Below are 19,525 nucleotides of genomic sequence, written 5' to 3'. Positions count from 1 at the left end.
ATGGCATTGGTGCTTCCAGCCACCAGCAAATGACTGGGAATAATAAAGGAATGCCAGAGGCACATCTGTAAGCACCTAGAGAGCCCCTTAATGTCATCATTTGGGCGTTTTCACTTGTGCTGCAGGAGGGCAAGTGTAGAAACCCAGTGGATCCTCCAGCAATTAAGAGCCTTCAAGGGGAGCTCTTTGCAGAACATTTCAGGGAATGAAGGTTCCAGCTAACGGCAGGCCAAGGCTACCTTCTACTCTGTACCAAGGCTGTACCAGGCTCCTTGGGAGACTACAGACCTCCTGCCAGCAGGATCTCACCACAACCTGTGATTCTGAGCATCAGCGGAAAAAGTGAACTTGATCTTTTGCTTCTCTGCATCTGTGAGTGATTACAGACACACACTAAGTTCATACAGCTTTGCTACCTGCAGAATCCAGGTAATTATTCCTTTAATTTAGTTATCCACCTATCCCAGGTAATTATATCAGCACACAGACATACTCTGCTTGTTCATTGAAGGGTTTTTAATGTGAAGAGAAACAGAAGCTTCTGACTAACCACACGTGACTCTGAGCTACATTAAAATCACTGTATTTGCAGCAGTTTCTGAGCTGTTCACACCATCCTAAAAAAGCCTCCAGTCTTTCAACAGTCCATCCAATAAAGCTGACGTTGTGCACTAGGTATTCTGGAGGCATCTCTCAGCTGCTGTTAAACCTGGCAGGATTCATCTTTTGCCCAAAATCCTGAGCCTTTCAGGAAAACAAGGCCAAAAAGCACGAATAACCTCAGGCCTCGACAAGCAAAGCTTCTTCCACTGGTCTGACTCCCAACAGAAACATGATGATGATGCTTTTGACACACGAGTCCCATCTGTGCACCACGAAACAACAACGAAAAGGAGGATGATGCAAAGTCTTCTCAAACAGTCACCCCAAATACAAAGAGAGCGTACAGAAGCTTGATGCAAAATCCAGAAATCGTCCAGGGCAGTGCTTGGGCATCACTAAAGGTTTAAGGACTACTGGGGATAATGTGGCCAGCCACAAAGTGTCTCTCGTCAGAGGCCAGGACTGTTCCCTGCTGCTGGGAGGAGTGAGCAGCCTGTGAGGCCCTGGCAGAGGTTGGTGATCCGATAAAAACCAGGAGAGGGCGGGCAGAGCGGGGTCAGGTGGCCGATCGCCGGCGGATCACGAACACGCCCCGCTGCAGCTGCCCCAGGTAGATCCTCATCTTGGTGCTGTCGCTGGTCTTCCTCACCCAGATCTGCAGGAGAGGAAGGGCAGAAAAAACGGGGCAGGGAGATGAATTAGGGGAGAAAAAGGGAAAACTCTCAGCAAGCAATATAGAGACAAATTAACTCTGTGTCTTAGTGCAGGAGCTGAGCACTGCAGGGGGCACAGATCAGGGAGGTTAATCCCCTCTCCCTCCCCACATGAGGCATTTGCAACCTGAGTAGAAAATGAAATAAGGTGTCTAACTTCACCTCCTTAACTTGCTGCTCAAAACAGTCCTCAAGAAAAATGACTCCTTCAAGCACCATCAGGAGAGCAGGTTCCTCCTGTGACAGCTCACAACAGAGCTGTGGCACTGAGCTTTGCCTAATCAAGACTAAGTCCCTCTAGATCCACAGATCATAAAATTATCCATCCTGGGATTTGCCTAGACAAGTAACTATTAGTCAAATGAAAAGCTTATTCTGATTCTGTTCCATGAAGCATCTCCCACAGTGTTCCACAGAAATTGTGTCTGGAGATGAAAGGGGCTCTCCTTTAAACACCTGCATGGAAGGATTCACACCATGTGCTCCGGAGGACAAATTGCTGCCACCGAGGCAGCCACTCCAGAGAGTTTTTGAAATCACCTTCAAGGCGTTTAGATCTAAAAACCTGCACTTTAAAAATCGAGTCTGAGCAATTTCCTCTACATTATATCCTTCTAATGCATTTAACATATTTAAATAAATACATGGAGTAAGAATTATCCACTCTTTAGTACTGCAGAATTTTAGGAGGGAAGTCCAATAATTCCTACTGCAAAGGATTATAAAGTTATCTTGGCCTGTGATTTACCCCTTTTTTTTCCCCGCATATATTAGCTACAGGCCTGGCAAGTAAATTGATTTAACTCTATTATTTTAATTATAGATTGACTTTATTAACAGGAGCCCTCAATATAAAACAAATTTAGAATTTGCCTGGATTTTTACTTAATTTATTTCTCCAGAGAAATTAAAATTAGCATTCATGGATAATCATCTCCCAAATGCAACATTTCCAAGGATTTGGAATGTTCTGCCTGCCAAAAGAATTCAAAAATCCATAAACTTTGAGCAACTGTAGGAAACAAACATGTACAGTTTTATATTCCACCACAGTATGATGGAATGACACATTAGTTTTGCTAAATTACAGTAATAACTTTTAACAAATTTTAATGCACCCATGAGCTCACTACCACTGTTTTTATCTGAGCACCAACCGAGTGCCACAACTGCCCCTGCAAGGGAACAGCTGGGACACAAACAGATCTCACATGTAACTCATTCTGGGGAAAATAAAGTGTTCTCCCTTAGCTGCCACAACAAATTAAAGTTCCTTTATTGGCTGATTGAGGAGAAGTGCACTCAAGTCTATTATTTCTTTCCCTGAAGTGTCTGGAATCTGCAAGCAAAGAACAAAGTGCTCGCTTTCCCCAACTGCTGCAGGAGCTTGTAAAACACAGCATTATCCTTCAGAAACAGAACAAGTCTCTTCCCATCTCAGAAAGAGATTTCCCAAGTCAGTTTCTTGGCTTCAGCTTCTTTACACACCAGACAGGTATCTATCTTTAGCCCTCACTAAACCCATGTCTTTCCCCCCTCTGCTGACAAATAAAAGCAGCCACAACCTCGTTGGCGCCCACAGAACTGATCACACAGCTGATCTTGGTGTTCTCTTTAGACTCCAGGTAAATAGCTTGGCTCTTGTGGTACCTGCAAAAAGAAAAAAAAAAACAAAATGTAAAAAAGTAAATGTATGAATCCATTTTTGATCAAGCTGGACAGAGAAAATTTGAAGCCTGCCTTTCTTTCCACACCATTTTCTCCATCTTTGTAAGATAGTGGGTGATCTGATTACACACACACACACTGCATTTAATGATATTTTGAAATGCAGGAGGGTCTTTATTCACATTCAGCTCTGCACTGAAGGTTACTGAAAAACAGATTTAACAACTGCCAGGGGGAGAGGCAGAGCCTCAGCCACAGCCCAGGGGAACAGTGACTGACAACACACCCAGGCTTCAAGGGTTAATCCAGGCAGCCTTTCCCATTTCACACAGGATGCATTTCAGAAGGCAATTCCTTATTTTGCCTGACAAAATATGACAGAGCAAATCACAGATACTCAAGTTATTCCCCAATACAGAATTACTAGAGCACCACCAGCACCAAAAGTGAATTACCCTCAATCAGTGCAGTCTGTGCATTGTTTAACAAGGCCTCAAATTTCTGATGCTGTCCTATTTTGTGAAAAATACCCCAAATGGTAACTAATGGGTAACTGACCCTGTAATGAGCTGTAAATATCTGCCATAAGGAGGCAGATAAACATAGGACTAAACATATCCATTTCATCCCGTTTTAGATCATATTTTAAGCTCTATATCGTTCTTCATGTGTTGTGTATAAACCAAAGACTTTTGAAATTTGTAACTCTGAATTGTTTAATTCCACAGACTCGCCTCTTTCACAGCCCTCATTTCTCCAAGTGCTGCAGTGTGCCAGCCCCAAACCTCCACTTTCTGTTCATTCTGCCTCATTCTGTTCCATAGGCAGAACTAATTACACTGGAACAGGTGATTTGTAAGTAAATCATCTTAATCAAGCAAGCACCAAAATACTTTACAGTTATAAAAGCATGACTGTATTTCCAGCTTGCCCCTAATCATGATTTTATCTGGGCAATCCAAGCTGCAGAATCCCTGCACAGATATTCCCTCAATAGCCACCCAGTGCAACCCCCTGCAGCCTGACTGCCATGTCCAAAATGCATGGATTTATTTAAATTGTACAGTTATTTCTACAACAACCATACTGTACATGTGGAAGTCTTCCAATGGTTTATTCCACAATCTCTTCCTACTGGCTTATGCACTCGGAATTCTCACACTGCTTGCCAGTAACTGGAATGAGTGTCAGCTTTGAGCCTTCCAAACATACTCCTTATCCATCAGGGGGACGTGAGGGAATAAAAAAAATCCCCAAATCCTGCAACTTTTAAAACAATGGTTGGACACAGGTGTGTTTCTCCTTTGTTGTGCCAGAAACAATGTCAGTGGCTTCCAGGGCCATGCAAGAGCAACAATGATGTGAGCCAAAAAAAAAAAAAATCTCAGTTTAGCGAGTCCAGATGTCATTAAATGATACAGAGGAACTCAGTAAGCTCCTATAAACCCCAGGCCTCACTAAGATGAGACAAAAATCTCAGCCCAGCAGTGCCCTACCATGCCATGCTGGGAGTACTTAACAGTTTTGCTCTTGATACAATCAGCAGGAGTGCAGGAGATGCCAGTGCAAACAGCAGCTCTCAAGTGTTAGCTGTGCCCACACAGGGAAATATTTTTCCCCCACTTTCAATTTTTGATTCTCAGTGAATGCCAAAGCTGATGACACACGTGTCAGAGCCTTCATCCAGCCCTTGGATTTCACCTCATGAGTGACTCTCCATCAGTAAATTAATGCTAATTGTGCCCAGAAAAGGCAAAGAACCAAGTCAGCAGTGTTTCAGTGAGGAGTTGTCTCAGCTGTCTCACGCTCTATGCTCACAGAGACAGGGCTGCTGAAGGCACAGCACCCTGGGGCATCAGTTTCCTGGTCATGTCTCACCCTTGTGCCAAGTTTCTATATCCAGAGAGGAACAGGATTGAGGAAATCACCTCAGATGAAAAATGCAATGGGGTTTAAGTTGGCTTTTAAGACAGCAAAGAGCCAAACAACTCTCGCTGTTGCAGTAGGCAAAACACACCAAGTGAGGCAAGCAGAAATAATTCCATTTCCTCTTATAAAATATTTTACTGAAAGACCAAGATTTCCAACTGCAACTCCATCAGAAGACTGAAAGAAATCCCTCTGCACTATTGTATGCAGCAATACTAAGAGCAAAAAGATGGTTCCTGTACAGTGAAGTGTGGTTTAGGAGTTGATGCGGGAGCACAGAGCTCTGAGGATAAAAAACTGAGTCCAATTCCACTTCCACCTGAAACATCTGTGAAATGTCTCTGCAAGACTTCAGGGGGTTCATCACTGACCTTAAACATTCCCTGTTTAAGGGGTAATTGTCATGCAGGGCTGCATCAGGAAACAGAGAAATTCATTCTTGGGCTGTCAGCTTTAGGATTCCTGTGCATGCCAGCACTATTTATGCACCTTAGGAAAAATCACTCTCCCACTACCAAGAGTTATTTCATTATTTTAAAACACCAGCTACTTTGCAGAAGTACTATCAATCAAAAAAAACTAAGCAGAATTATTACAACCAAAAAATAACCAAAAAACTGATCTTAAAACAGCATAAGAACAAGGCAGCCAGGAAAGACAACAGCTGGAATTTCTGACATCAAGACCCCCATGACAAGTGAATTCAGCAAGATGAAAATATCTGTTAAGTGTTTGTGCCCCAGTTAGATGCCCTTCAGAGAGAGCTGGTGCTTTGGTGAGATCCTGGGCTCACTGAAGCTCTTCCAGGTTTAAATTTAATGGGAAGTTTCGAGCTTTGCTGACAGATTACTTTAGATGCCTTTTTTGCCTTTCTTTCTTTTTTTACTCATGAACACTCAAGTACTCCATATGCTTCAAAATTCCGAAGGAGAGCTACTCATTCAAATATAGCCCAGGGACAGTCACTTTACAGACACAAAAAAATTATGAAAGCAAAAAAAACCCCTTGATGAATCTGTGGAATAAGTAGCCTGTTCAGTTCTTAGCTGCTTTACACTTCATGCATGTTTAAATTTAGAAAGCAGCTTTTATGAGAGCTGTGTACACTGAACTCTCAAACTTCAGTCAGAAGGAAAAACTGACCAACTGGCCAAGGGGATTGCTGTGTAAAAATACAGCTTCATATCTGCTTCTGTGATAAAATTACAGCCTCATCACTTGTTGTTTTGAGCCATCAGAACACTGAAATAGGCTGCAAATAAGCAGATGACTTTCTGAAAGCAAACTGTTTTCTGCTCAAGGAGTTCAAGATTGCCCCCTTGATTATCCAGGTTTTCAAGTGTCATGGATTAAGTTTAAGATCTAGCAAGATTCCTCTGCAAAATTTAATATTTTCCTTGTGTTTTGTGAGGCTTGTACAGCTGTATGGCCATAAAAGTCAAAAGAGATAAATCCAATCAGCAATTCTGAAGTTGCCTCTCCCAGGTGGGTTTGATCTTTAAAGGTTATTTGGATTTATTAGAAGCATTTTTCATCCTGAGCAGCTGGTGGACGACATTTCTTCTGCCACCTTGTGGAATTCTGTGTTCCACAGAACTGCACCTCAGGAATGGGAGTGCTGCTGACAGCAAATCGTGGAGTGTCTGCATCCAAGCTGGGCAGCTTCAGCCACATCCCACTGTGCCTCTGCTGCCTCTCCTACCTCATATTAGGTCTGACTTCCTAGAGTGCCACAGTGGGCCATGGAAAAGATTCAAGTCTCTTTTTATTGGAGCCACCAGTTATCTGTGAAAGCTACAGGGTGTGAACATTCCATCATCACCTCTGCTCTACTGGACTCACGATGAGCTTGTGGAGAGAGCAGCAAACCCCTGGCCAAAAGCGTTTTTGTCCACCAATTCTTCCTGCAGCCTCTGCCTCCTCACTACACAACACACAGACTGATGGAAACAGAAATCCCCCAGGCCTCACCATCTCTTGTCGTAGTAGAGTTTGCCATCTTCTATCCGAGCTTCAAATCGCTGTGCTGGGGACTCTGCTGGTGTGGCTGGGAGGTGCTCGGGAGAGGAGGGGGAGGCTGGCGACAGGAGAGACACTGGTTAGAGAGCACCACGTGCCCATCTCACAGCAGCACACCTGACTGCAAAACTGCAGTTAATATGGTCAGAAATAACCAGCAGAGAAAGCTGCAAGCTCAAATATGCATCGGGAAAATATTATATACTGTGACGAGGAACTTGACCTCTGCCTTGAACTAAAATATTCACTGAAATACAGCATTTATCTGAAAAAACATTCAGGGGTAAGTGATGGACAATATGTCTCTGATTTTGTTTTAGTTATAATCCACAGTTAGTTAGTTAAATGTGGTTAAAATTACTGAGGCAAGTTAGTCCCACTCTGTCTTGAAATAAAGTGTGTATGCACATCCAGAGAGCTGGAGGCATAAAAATGTAAGTGGTCAATCCTTCAGTGGAGCTGACAAGCAGCCAAGGTGCCCAGATGCACCTGAATATAATGGAAAACCTCTTTTCCTGGTTGGACTGTCCCATGCCCAAGTGTTTCAGCCACCAAAGATGCTCATGGTCCCCCTTCCCACCCCTGACAAACACCAGCACCACACAAAGAACAGCAATTCCCCAGCCAAAACAATTCCACAGCCAAACATCTCCAGTACCATTCTCCATCCAGAGCAGCGGCCCTGTGAACAAGTTCCACTGCATCTGTAACTCACCTGGTCTCTTGGGTGATTTAAGCTACATGGGAAGAGAGAAAGCAGTGTTAGAGATCTGACACGAGCCACAGAAGCTGCAGTGATAACTTCAGGCATCTGTCTTTCCATGCACTGAGTATTTCTCTTTTAAATGCTCTGTTAAGTGGCATCACACAACCAGAGCAGTGTGCTCTAAACAGCCAAAGGTGCAGATAATCAGTATAATGACCCAAAAGGCCAAAAAACTGAACTTGAGAGCATTCAGATAACCCACTCCAATGAGTCCAACCCATCTATCACACTGGTTTTGAATGTGATACAACATTTCTCAGGGTACACAAAACACAGGAGATAAATCATTAGAGAAACCTCAACAGCTGGCACAAAACCAGTGTTCCACTACCATCCTCAAAATGCCTTAATGAGCAGCTTATATTCTAAGAAATTAGGTAAGCCTTCAAGTGTTCAGCAAGAAAACAAGATGTTAATCAAAACTAGAAAAACTATAAACATGCACACTGCCTCCTATCCAGCTTGCTGAAATCTTGTGATAGCAGAGAGGAAAAAAAAATTAATGAAAAATCCTACCCCACACTAAGGCCTCCCAGAAAAACACAGACATCTGTTCAGCCATGAGGAAGAAACTCCTTAACATAGCTCATCCCTTGGTTCACACAAAAGGTAACATTTTTAGATGACAGTCATTCAAATTAGGTTAATTAAACTTCAATTAAAAAGAGGAGATACCATCTTGCTAAATCTTTTACTGAGGTACTTCAGAAAGCCTACGGGGATGAAATAGTCCCACATCTCAAAAATGAACATTAAAGAGAGCTCTGTTCTCTTCAGGAGAAAGCATTTGCCTTCTCTTTAAAATGAAGAAATACAGTCAAGCAACAATCCCTACCTTATTCAGCGTTCTTAGGTCTTCCATTATTTGCTCATCAGTCAACAAGTAATTTAGCTGAGGTATACAGAATTAAGGTTTCCATAAGCTCTTCACAAGCAAGGCTAAAAATTAAAGGTCAATGACATTTCACTTGAGTAAGTGTAAGCCAAAAGGTTTCCAGGATTTTAATAAATGTCTTACTTGAGCTTTTTTTTTTTGTCAGAGGAATTAATACAAGTCCATCCCCACAATCTTAGCAGCAGAGTGCAAAATCATTTTGACTTACTCAGACACAATCATACTGAAAAACCTTTAGTGCACTGACATTTACTTCATGGAAGCATCAAGCACCAGCATTTTCAGATCTTTTCATCTTCTATTTCTGTGGAGAAGGATCCATGAGCTGAAACAACAGACTCACTCCAGGTATTCTATAATGAAGCTAAATCCCACCTAAACCTAGTTAAATAAAACTTTGTATGGATGGGGATAAATAAGAGCCTACAATGCAGCTGAAAACAAACCCAAAACCCCTGAAAATATAAATTAGCGTATTATAGTCTTATTAGAGCTCTGTTGTACTTTCATTTCTTCATAGTAAGTGTTTTGCCAAAAGTATTCAAAGTATTAAACTAAAGTTAACAATTTCTGGGCTGCATTTCAAGGATTTTGGTTCTGATGGACTTTAATCCTCTCCCAGCGAGCAAAGGCAGAGTTTCATGGTGTGATTGCTGTATTATGCTCAATTAACAGGTCATGTTCACTATGAAACTCATTTATTTTGGATGAGATAGGGGCACTAATAAATGACTTTTTTTCTTCCTGAAAGAGTGAAGAGAATCTCCAACCAGAAAGAGGTTAATTGAAACTGGAGATGCTCATGACCATCCTGCATGAACTCCAAAAGTTCAAGGTTTGATATTGCCGTCAGAAAATGAGAATCACTCAGGTAAGTTTTTTTAATCTAAGACATACAAGTTTAGAATCTAATAAGAAGCCTCTGCAAAGCAAATATCCTTGCTTTCCTCTCCAGGTGAATTTAATACACAAATAGAAAAAGTGCCTATCATCACAGAGGAGCTAGAAACATATTTCCAGAAGCCACGGAACATTTTAATTCCAAGACATTCAGCAAGGCAGATCCTAAGGATTACACAGACATGTTTTTCTGTCTCTTGTGATACATGAAAACAAGATGAATTTTCATCTTTTCTTATTCAAAGAACAAATCTAGCATCCTTGCTTTTGCTATGCATCTCTGGATTACAGATCTGAAGCTTTTATCAGAAATGGAAAAACCGTTTTGATATGACAAATATGATCTTTCTGGTAAATGCTTTGTCACGTCTTGAAATGAGAAAAGCTCTGGCTCATGTAAAAAGCCATTTACTATCTATGGAATCAATTATCTTGGCATATATATATATATCTAATGTTCTTTTAAAGTTTTTCTTTTGTGAAATAAGTTGTCTGTAGAATTCAAACTATTCTCACTGACAAAAAAAAAAGAAATTATTTCATGACACTGTAAGAATTAAGTTAGGATACCAAGGGATCTCCAAACACTGGTTTCTATGCGTGTATTGTATTTTGTAACTGCTGTATTGCTTCAGCACACATCATACATGACAATTGTGCTTCAGTATTTCCCAGGTTAAAAATCTGATCCTGCCATTTAATTGCCTTTTCCTTGCTGTACAATACAACAAAGGTGTGGGTAGCACAGGGGCTGCAGACCCAACAGGGACTGCACAGAAGGATATCAGGGGCAGGTTTCCTCCTCTTGTCTGGGATAGGAACGGGATCATTTGGTCGCCGTCTCAGTTTCCTCGTCATAATAGGCTTCACTTCCATTGAATCTGTGGAGTAATGAATTTGAGAGCTGATAAGGCCAGAGAGAAAGGAGTAAGCAGCAGCAGCTTTCTCCACAAGGCACAAGGAAAATAATCTTTCCTCTTTCATACAGCAAATTGGATTTCTTTTTCTTTTTTGTTGCCAGTTTCCAGCATGGAAGTGCTGACAGTGACACTGCTCAGTGCCACTGCTGCAATGCCATGGTTCCAGCTGCTCCAGGTAGAGATAAGCAGCACAATGATGCTACAAGGATTCAAGACAAGCTCCTTTCATGCTCATGCATCTGCTTGGGAACAGATTTAAAAGGCCAAGCTCATGGAGTTCTCCCCCAACCCAACTCGGATCGTTAATAGCATGTAAAACATCGGCTATGAATCAATTGCTCTCTCATCTTCAAGGCAGAAAAACAGCTTTGTCTAAAGATTAGAGAAAATTTCTGCATTAAAGACTGATACAAGTCTGCTGGAGTGATTTCAAACAAACAGTATTTAAATTCAGATTATCTAAGAGTGATTAATGAAATGAGCCTAATTAATAACAACAGAGCAGCAGTTGACAGGAAGTAAAGTGCAGCATATGCACTGGGGAAAAAGAAAGTCTGTTAAAAACTTAAACACCAGTCTCATCACCAAGTAATTATCTGAACTTAGTTTGTCCAAATGCCTATGGGTAACCCTCACTCTCCCAACTCATTCCTTAATTCATGGAGGTACATTGAACTGGCAGCCAAGAGACCACACCATAAAAGCCAAACACATCCCACCTCCTCTTCTATCCTAAATTTATTTGCTCATCTCTAAGCACTCCTGAATCACCCCCTGGGTAGCACTTCAAGCTGGGAAGCCCCTTTGGCTCCCACTAGACAGGAAAACCCTGAGCAGCTCTGCATGTGCAAAATACACCAAATTCCTTCTCTCCTTATCTCAGGGGTGAACAAGGATGACCATGAGACCAGATTTCATAAATAAATAAAGGGAGTTACCAGGGAAACATAACTCGAGATGCTTTCCAGTCCACATCAGCCCTAAGAGTTTGTACTAAGAGCACCATTTAATACACCAAAACAGGGTTTAATTCTCACTTCTCAGTATTAATTAAATTATTAATTTATACAAAATCTGTAGATACTATGCAAGAAATACATGAAGGGTGTAACTCATGAACAGGCCTGAAACACTATCAGTCCATGGAGCGAGGGAGCTGCTCTCAAAAAGAGCATCAAATCAGACTTTTGTTCAGTACCACAGCAAGAGAATTCTGCAGGGATAATTAACCCTGACACAGCTCCCCTGTGTCCATTACCGCACAGGGCTGCGAGGCACCAGGGGTACCACCTGTCTCAAAATTCTGTCCATTTAATATAAATTTTGTACAGCCTGGACACAAATGTAACCCACAAATCCTTTATTTCTGGCTTCAAGCAGCAGATTTCAACCTTTGTTGTTTGGCTTTCTTCAACTGCTTGACCACCCACTCCTGCAGGAAAACAGGACACAGCTTTACAACCTGGCACCACTGGTTAGGTCACTATTGTGACATATCTCAATTGTTTTATTGCTAAATCAGGGAACCAAAGCAGCCTCTTTCCCTGCATATAAGCAAGCCCATCACCCTTTCTGCTGCTCCACTGGCACTGCTTGATTCACTGCTAACAATTCACTGAATTTTGAGCTGCTTTCTCCATTAAAAGCCCATCAATTTGTGCTCTGCCCCTGTTGGCATTTTGTAAAGCAGCACTGCCATCCTTACAGCTCTTTTCCCAAGCTGGACCAGAGTGGATAACACAAATGACAGGTGTTTATCTCCTTTACCTCCTGTTAATTCCATGGTTAGCTTTTCATTCTCAATCATCTTCTTCTTCTCTTCCAACTCCGCTATCAGATTTTCCTTAAGCTCAATTTTCTTATCTTCAAATTCCTTTGCTGCTGCTTTCTTTTCCTTCACATAATTTTTCTCCACCTGATCTGTCTAATGCAAGCCCAAGGAGCAAGAAGGTTAATTAAGGACTCAAGTTAATGACATCACAACAGCTTTTCAAATGCTTTATTGATCAGCTTTTCAGTTCACAACTGGTCCAAGTTCTAAAGATTATTGATATTCACAACCTACAGAAAAACATCTAAATATGACTTTGTGCTATTATATTGGCAAAAGAATTATTTGTAAAAAGACATTTTACTGTTGCATAACAAATCAAGTCCTAGCAGAGAGCTCTGCTGCTTTTTAAACAGCACTTTTCACCTTAGACACCCTTTTTTGACCAGCCCAATGCACAGCCAGATACAAGAGGCCAATGGCAAATATTTAATTCTATTTTAACACAAAGTGCATAAGTTACTTGAGGTAACACCAGCAGTAAGCTCTATTACATCTGAAGTGTAACAAGCCAGCTAGAGGAAGAAAATATCTTTTAAGCCTTCTGGGAAAACAAGCCCAAATACTGGCTGATGAAATAAGGTTTATACCATCTAATTAATGCATATTTTTGATAAATTAAAAGTACTTACTTCCAGCTGCAGGAACAGTTCTGAAACACAAGAAAGACTTAATTTATTACCTTCAAAGCTGCACAAAATTACTTCCTTAACATTTTAAGCCATAGAGTATTGCAGCCAAGACAGGCAGTGAATCCAATAACGCATGTACATATCCAACCTCTGCTCTGACCTCACAGCTTCATGCTGAAAATAAAGTGACTATGAAAAAGTTCCACAAAAACCCACTGTTACTAGAGGTTTTTTAGATTGTCACCTCACTGAAAAGCTTCCACTCTTCCACACTATTCAAATCAGTTTAGAGAAGGCTGTAGTAGCAACACTGTACTACTCCATTATTTAAAAAAAACTTAAAATACAGCAATAGATATGTAAGAATATAAGAATGCTGCAATAAAAATCAAACTTGCTATTTGTAAAGCATGAAAGCAGCATTATGTAGATAATCAAATGCAGGTAAATCTAAATTTTTGTTTTAATAAACCTCAGCACGGCAAGGACAAACAGAAAAGACCCTTAATTCCTGTAGTACAAGGCAGTTGGATTTTTTAATCACAAAATTCCAAGCGATCACCAACTGCCCTCCTGTGGAGGAACTCTGCTGCTGCAGCACTGCTCGTGGCCAGCCAGAAATACCAGTTTGCACTTAGGCTTAACTTCAAAACAGCCCAGGCTTGCCAGGATTCAGCTCTAGTGAATATCAAAGGTCATTCTGGTCTTTTCCTACCTAAATCATTAATGAAATTCATCTCAGGAGACAGGTTCCTGTTAACAAGAAGTTGTTCAAACCACTTCAGTTCCTCAAGCAAATCCTTTACTTTCCCAAGCACTTTCAGAAATACAAAATTGCTTTCTTTTGCAGCTTTATTTCCTATATCCACATAATGCCTTCTATAAAAGGCCCTGATTCAATACCCAAGGTAAGAAACTGCTTGAAAGGGAACAAGAAACAGAGCAAGCAGCTGGATCTGATTCCCAAGCCATTCCTCTGCAGCAGCACAATAAAAACACCCAGAAGGACTGGGCATTTTAAAAATTAACTTGGGCCTTTGCTGCTTGAAACAGAGCAGTACACAAAGTCCAGGCAGCCCATTCCATGTCACAGCCATGCAGAACAACAGTTCCAGGAGCAAATCCTCTGTGTTCACTGCTTACAAACAGATCTTTGGGAAAGCATGTGCTCCTGACTTCCCACTGCTGCAAACTGAAGCAGACAGGGCACCCAAAGGCTTCAGCAAGGGCCACAAAGCAACAAACCAAAGGGGGACACTGTGGGTCAGGCAGATAAAATGGAATCATCTTTTTACTTGTGCTGCTTCACACAAATGAAGATTAAAACTGTTGATCAGTCAGCAAACAATGGTGATCAAGGGAAGAAAATAATCAAGGTAGATCCTGTTGTGTTTGGTGGGCTCTGAAAAAATCCCTACAATGTCCCCAAAGATCCCTTTGCTCCAGCAAGTTCCTTTTCTTTAAAGGACAGAATTACCTCTTTTTTTACTTCAGGAGTTATACAAAACACACATTTAAGTGATTTGCAGTGTCTCAAAGAGAAATTCCACTTACCTGCATTTCGTATCCTTTCTTTGTACTGCTGGTCCAACTTTTTCATCCTTTTCTGATATTCCTGAAGAGTACCTAGTGGAAATAGATTAAAGATTCCCATGGTAATTTTTTTCCCAAGTATTAAATATCCTCAAGGAGTCATACATGGCTCAAAGCACATTCCCTGCTTTTGTAAAAAGTGGATTACTCCTTTTAAAAAGTGTTTTAGCAGGGAGACTTAACTACAAATGGAATTAAGATGGAGAGATGGGAAGCAGCTGACATTTTTAACTCTGCAGCACAGCTGAGAGCCAACATGCAGTGAAAGAGACTGCTCCCATCTTTCAAAACCCCCATCCTTTATGACATTTGAAAAGTGCTGGAAAAAAACCAAAAAAGCTACTCTTCAAAGCTTACCTTCCTGCAATTGCTGCAACTGCCTCTTCAGAGATGCCAGCTTGTCCTGATACATCCTGCAAACACGGCAGGAAACTTTAAACACCAAGCACACACAGTTTATTCCACCATCTCTTGGAGTTACATGTTTACACAGAACCAAAAACTTTTCAAAACTTCAGGAAACAAATTAACTACAAACCAAAAGAATTTTATTCCAATGAAAGCTTTTCATTCTGTCTTAAGAACTGGTACTTCTTTGGTTCTACAATGGGGTTATAATTTAGGATAAAATAGGTCTTATTTTTTTTTATGTTAAAATCTAAAATGACACTTAGATCTGCAAACATCAGCAGCAGAATAACTCGTGCACTATGTCAAGTTTTATTAGCTGTGTATTAGCTCCCCACATTAGTTAAAAACCCACCAAAGTCTATTCCTGGTGCTGCTGCAAACTTTCATTTCTCCTACCACACCTCTGTGGTTTAACACTGGCCAAGTCTTCCTGACCTGTGTGAAAACAGCTCTCTGCCAGTAGGAACTGAAATACTGCAAATGCTCCTAAACACCATGGGGAAACTATTTCAAGTCTCCCAAAAGTCCCTACAGTCCATTTCTGGTTCAGGACTAGAATTCAATTGCTTAAAGCATTTGCATAGGCACCTTACTTTTCCTTAGCTTATCTAAAGCAGAGCCTTTATTTTATTTGAAGGATCTGTCTGCAGCAGGATCCATTTGCAGCTGCTCCCAGAACTCATTATTATTTATTTGCCCAAAACAGCAGTAGCCCTTAATTCTTTGAATTTATTTAGAATAGAGAAAATAACTAGGGAGAGCAGAAACACAAGTGTATGGATTCATGATCTGCTCTTTTGGGGTAAGCACTTAAAACTCTCAATCTTGGCACAAAACTTTGCCAAGTTTTAGGCAACAAATACCACTAAACCCACAAATAAATAGAACATCACCATAGTTGTATTTGGAAAGGGTTACTTACTGTTCTTTCATTTCTACAAAGTCCTCCTCCTCGTGCTTTGCCAGGTCTGTTTCACTGGCATCCTCTGTGTCTAAAAGAGGCAAAAAACAACTTGTTAAAATAAAAAAAGTATTTAAAAAACCCCCCTACAAACTGGGTAGTAAATTATTTAAAAACAAGGAAACAGGCAAACAAAAAAGAAATCCCCAAACCTCAGGCAATTTAGCATCAAAGACAACCTGAGAGATGAATTTAGGAGGGAAATGAAACATTTTCCCGCAGCTGTGAGTTTTGCAGTGCAGTTTTACATCAGCTTTACATGAACAACTTCAACTTCAGAGAGCTTGAGAATTTCTTCCCGTTTAAGACAAGGGGCTGTACATTAATACTCACACACAGGTGAGACACAACAGCCTAAAGACTCTGGCAGACATTTCACAAACCTGTTACTGAGCACCACCCACTCAGAGCTGCTCAGGTTGACCACAAAGCTCTCACCAAAGAGATCTGACCTTCTCAGCTATACTTCATTTAGTACTGCAACATTCAAATACCAGCTCTGCCATAAAGATAGCTGCATTTTATAAGCAGACAGTATGAACTGTAAATAAAATAAATCACTGTGGGATTGCTCCTTTTCTGCTAGGAGTTCTCGGGCTTCTATTTGTGACATGTGGGTAGCCAAGAATCCATTACCTGTCCAAAGAGGGGTCAGTGCCTCCAGACTTCACAGGATACAATTGAGAAACCTAAGCCATAGCTAATTCCCTACACATGGGAGGGGACCCAGCCTCTTAAACCTTTCCCAGATTTTTCTTCAACTACAGTTTAAACTTAAGATAAAATTTAATGCATCAAAGACAAACCAAGAAGTTTTTTAACTGCAAGAAATGTACTTAAATGTCTGAGCCACTACAAAAGACTTCCATACTCTGTTGGAGAGCCCTCAGTGACCCTGTCACCCTGTGCATCTTTAACATCATCCCATCTATAATCAGGCCAGAGGGGATGGAGGGCTCTGCAGCCAGCAACAGTCGCTCTCCAAGCGTCCTTCTACATCCCCCTTAGGTGTCATTTAGTGTTCTCCACACTCCTGGATACTCTGCGCTTTACTCGATTTCCTCTTCTCCCCCTCTCCCAGGTTCTTGTACTGTCGCACCCTCCTGCACTGCTGTTCTGCCCACACCTTCTCCCTCTTAGCTGCGTCCTTCCCCGTTCACGCCACGGAAACAGAACCAATACACTGGATTCCTCCCTGTTTTCACTCTGCTGTCCCCCTGCTCAGCGGTCTCCCGTGCCCCACTGCCTCCTGCTCACCCGGGAAGCCGCAACTCCACCTCTCCAGCGGCTTCGCTGTTTACTCTTCCGCGGGGAACCGCTGCAACCTGACAGGTCCTTGTTTCCTCCGGGTGTTCTGGCCGCTCCGAACCCTTGAAGCCCACAGCCCTTCGCCAAACACCGTGCGGAGCGATCCCCTTCACCCCACACCCCCACGACAGCCCCGCTCCATCCCCCCGGCCCCGGGCACCAGCCCGCCCCCTCCCCACACACCCTCGTCGGAGTCGCGGGCCCGGGCGCTCCGCTCGCCGTCCTCCTCCTCGGCGCTCTCCAGCTCCTCCTCCTCGTAGTAGTCGGGCGCGGGGGCCATGGCGGGGGCGGGCGGCCCCGGCGGGGCTGCGGGCGGCGCGGACACGAGCCCGGCCGCGCTCATGGCCGCGGGCGGGACGGGACGGAGCGGCCGCCGCTCGGCAACCGCGGCGGGAACCGCGGCCGCGCTTCCGCTTCCGGAACGGCGCCGGGGCCGCCGCGCCCCCGCCCGGCCAGCGCGGGCCCTGCGGGTAGGAGCATCACGGGTTCGAGTCCCAGCCCCGCCCAGTGAGTGGCGGTGGGGTTTAACTCCTCAGCGGGGTCAGGCCACCTGGGCCGGTGTTCATGGACCAGGCTCTGCTCAGAGGGGCCAAGAGATAGGACAAGAGCAACGGGCAGGAACACGCACAGGAGGTTCCAGCTAGAGGTGGAGGAAGAGCTTCTTCACTGTGCAGGGAGGGAGCAGCGGGACAGAGAGCAGAGAGGCCGTAGGGTCCCCCTCACTGGGGATATTCCAGAAGGAATCTGGACACAATCCTGTGCCGCGTGCTCGGGGACGACCCTGCTGGAGCAGATGATCCCACTGTGATCCCTTCCAACCTACCCCATTCTGTGATACAGACACAGTGGAGCTGTTCCCCACACGCAGAGGAGGCCTGTGCCCCGGTGGGGATGGACTCATTAGGACACCTGCACTCTTTCAAATTTTATTATATTTTAATAGAGAAATTACTTCCCTGTTCCTCCATACACTCAGCAGAGCCTGACCACAGACCACTGTGATCCCACCCAGGTGAATCAGCTGCCTCCTGCCACACAACAGCACCTTTTGCAGAACACACATCTGGCTCACATCTGCCAGGTACTGGTTATTCTGACTAGACACTGCTACAAAATTAAGGATCAAAGTACATATCCTGTGGTAACAGTCATATGTAGGATCCCACTCCCACCTGAAAATGCCTCACGGTATTTCAGACTAAGTATCTCGTGTATCTTATTTCTGCAGCTCAGATTCACATGGTAAGGACTAATTAATCTCATCACCTCCAGCACAGCCACACCAATCGCTCACCTTCAGCTGGGAGGTGCATTCCTCACATGCACAGCTTATTGACTCACTGACGCACTACAAACACCTCACCGAGGGGAAGGAAATGGGTTTGCTCTGAAGCACTGAGCTCCAAAACCTGCAGCGCTTCTCCAAACCCGCCGAGCCGGGTGCTCGGCGCCCAGAGCAGCACCAGGGTCACGCTGTGTTCTGAAAGGAGCAGTAACAATGCAGAGCAGCCACTCGCCTTTCCTGCCGATCACCCCACAGGTCTGTTTGCCCAGACTGACAATTTTTAACTCGGAACACCCATGCCAAGTATGCTCCGTGCCTCTTTCCTTAAGTCAATATTGCCTCTAACAGGGGACGAGGCTGAGGCACGGCCAAAAGTCAGCACCCCCCGCAAGCAGCTCCCAGAACTTCTGGGAGTGCTTTGGCCCGGGGAGAGACACCACCAGAGCTGCTCACTGCTCCTCCTTTCCCAAGGAATGCTGTGGGTTATCAGCACTTTGAAAACCCCTCCTTTTCCCTTCTCCCCACTCAGGCAGTGTGGCTGGCACGGCTGCCCGCGGCCCCGGAGTGAACAGGAAAGGGCGTGGTGGCGGCTGCCACATCGCATGAGCTGCCTGGTGCCCACGGGTTTGTCCTCTCCCCACACTCACACCCGGCTTGAGCTCCTCAAATCACTCCCCAAAGCCGTCCAGTCACTGAGCTAAAAACAGAAACGGGATTGCAGGACTCAAGAACTAACCAGAGCCCCCTCGGAGCTTTACAAACACTAATATTTCCCCTTTCTCCCCCATTTCCTGTATCTGTTCCATCTGTCCGCGTACTCCGGGGATACCAGAACAGTCGGAGGGGTGTCTGAACTGCCCTCCCAAGGACCATCTGCCCTGCCTCGCTGCTGCCTCAGCACTTTTTGTTTGGAGCTGATCTGCCCTCCCAGCACAGCCCTTCACCCATCGGGCAGGTGCAGGCACCAACACGAGGGCACAGGACCCCCCTGAACAGGAGCTGTGTGCAGCAGTGGGTAAAAGCACTGCAAACTGCTGCTGATGCAAAGCTTTTTAGCTCATTCTGTGGTCAAAACTGGGCTCTCGCTATTG

At 43.6% G+C, this 19,525-nt stretch overlaps 1 protein-coding gene across 1 annotated transcript; it reads right to left on the bottom strand.

Moving 5' to 3' along the window:
- Positions 1 to 498: 498 nt before the first annotated feature.
- Positions 499 to 17,582, bottom strand: SUDS3 (SDS3 homolog, SIN3A corepressor complex component). Its single transcript, XM_063416158.1, has 12 exons — positions 17,333 to 17,582; positions 15,803 to 15,872; positions 14,827 to 14,882; positions 14,431 to 14,502; positions 12,877 to 12,896; positions 12,181 to 12,337; positions 10,279 to 10,374; positions 8,534 to 8,595; positions 7,648 to 7,669; positions 6,885 to 6,990; positions 2,882 to 2,966; positions 499 to 1,258 (listed from the first exon to the last, which is right to left on the bottom strand). The coding sequence occupies exons 1-12, from the start codon at positions 17,490 to 17,492 to the stop codon at positions 1,160 to 1,162; spliced, it is 1,005 nt and encodes a 334-aa protein (XP_063272228.1). The 5' UTR covers positions 17,493 to 17,582; the 3' UTR covers positions 499 to 1,159.
- Positions 17,583 to 19,525: the final 1,943 nt, after the last annotated feature.

This window comes from Prinia subflava, chromosome 19 (assembly GCF_021018805.1).
Source record: "Prinia subflava isolate CZ2003 ecotype Zambia chromosome 19, Cam_Psub_1.2, whole genome shotgun sequence".
In the NCBI taxonomy this organism is placed as follows: domain Eukaryota; kingdom Metazoa; phylum Chordata; class Aves; order Passeriformes; family Cisticolidae; genus Prinia; species Prinia subflava.
The sequence above is the reverse complement of the archived record's forward strand: the minus strand, read 5'-3'. Positions and strand labels throughout refer to the sequence as shown.

What these genes read in the sequence shown, in the direction of transcription:
- SUDS3 (XM_063416158.1), bottom strand. Translation starts at nt 17,492, where the DNA reads ATGAGCGCGGCCGGGCTCGTGTCCGCGCCGCCCGCAGCCCCGCCGGGG. An exon ending in AACCATGGAATTAACAGGAG is followed by an intron (nt 10,375 to 12,180) that starts GTAAAGGAGATA and finishes ATTACTCCACAG; the next exon opens with ATTCAATGGAAGTGAAGCCT. An exon ending in GTTCTGTGGGCGCCAACGAG is followed by an intron (nt 1,259 to 2,881) that starts GTTGTGGCTGCT and finishes CCTCTCCTGCAG; the next exon opens with ATCTGGGTGAGGAAGACCAG.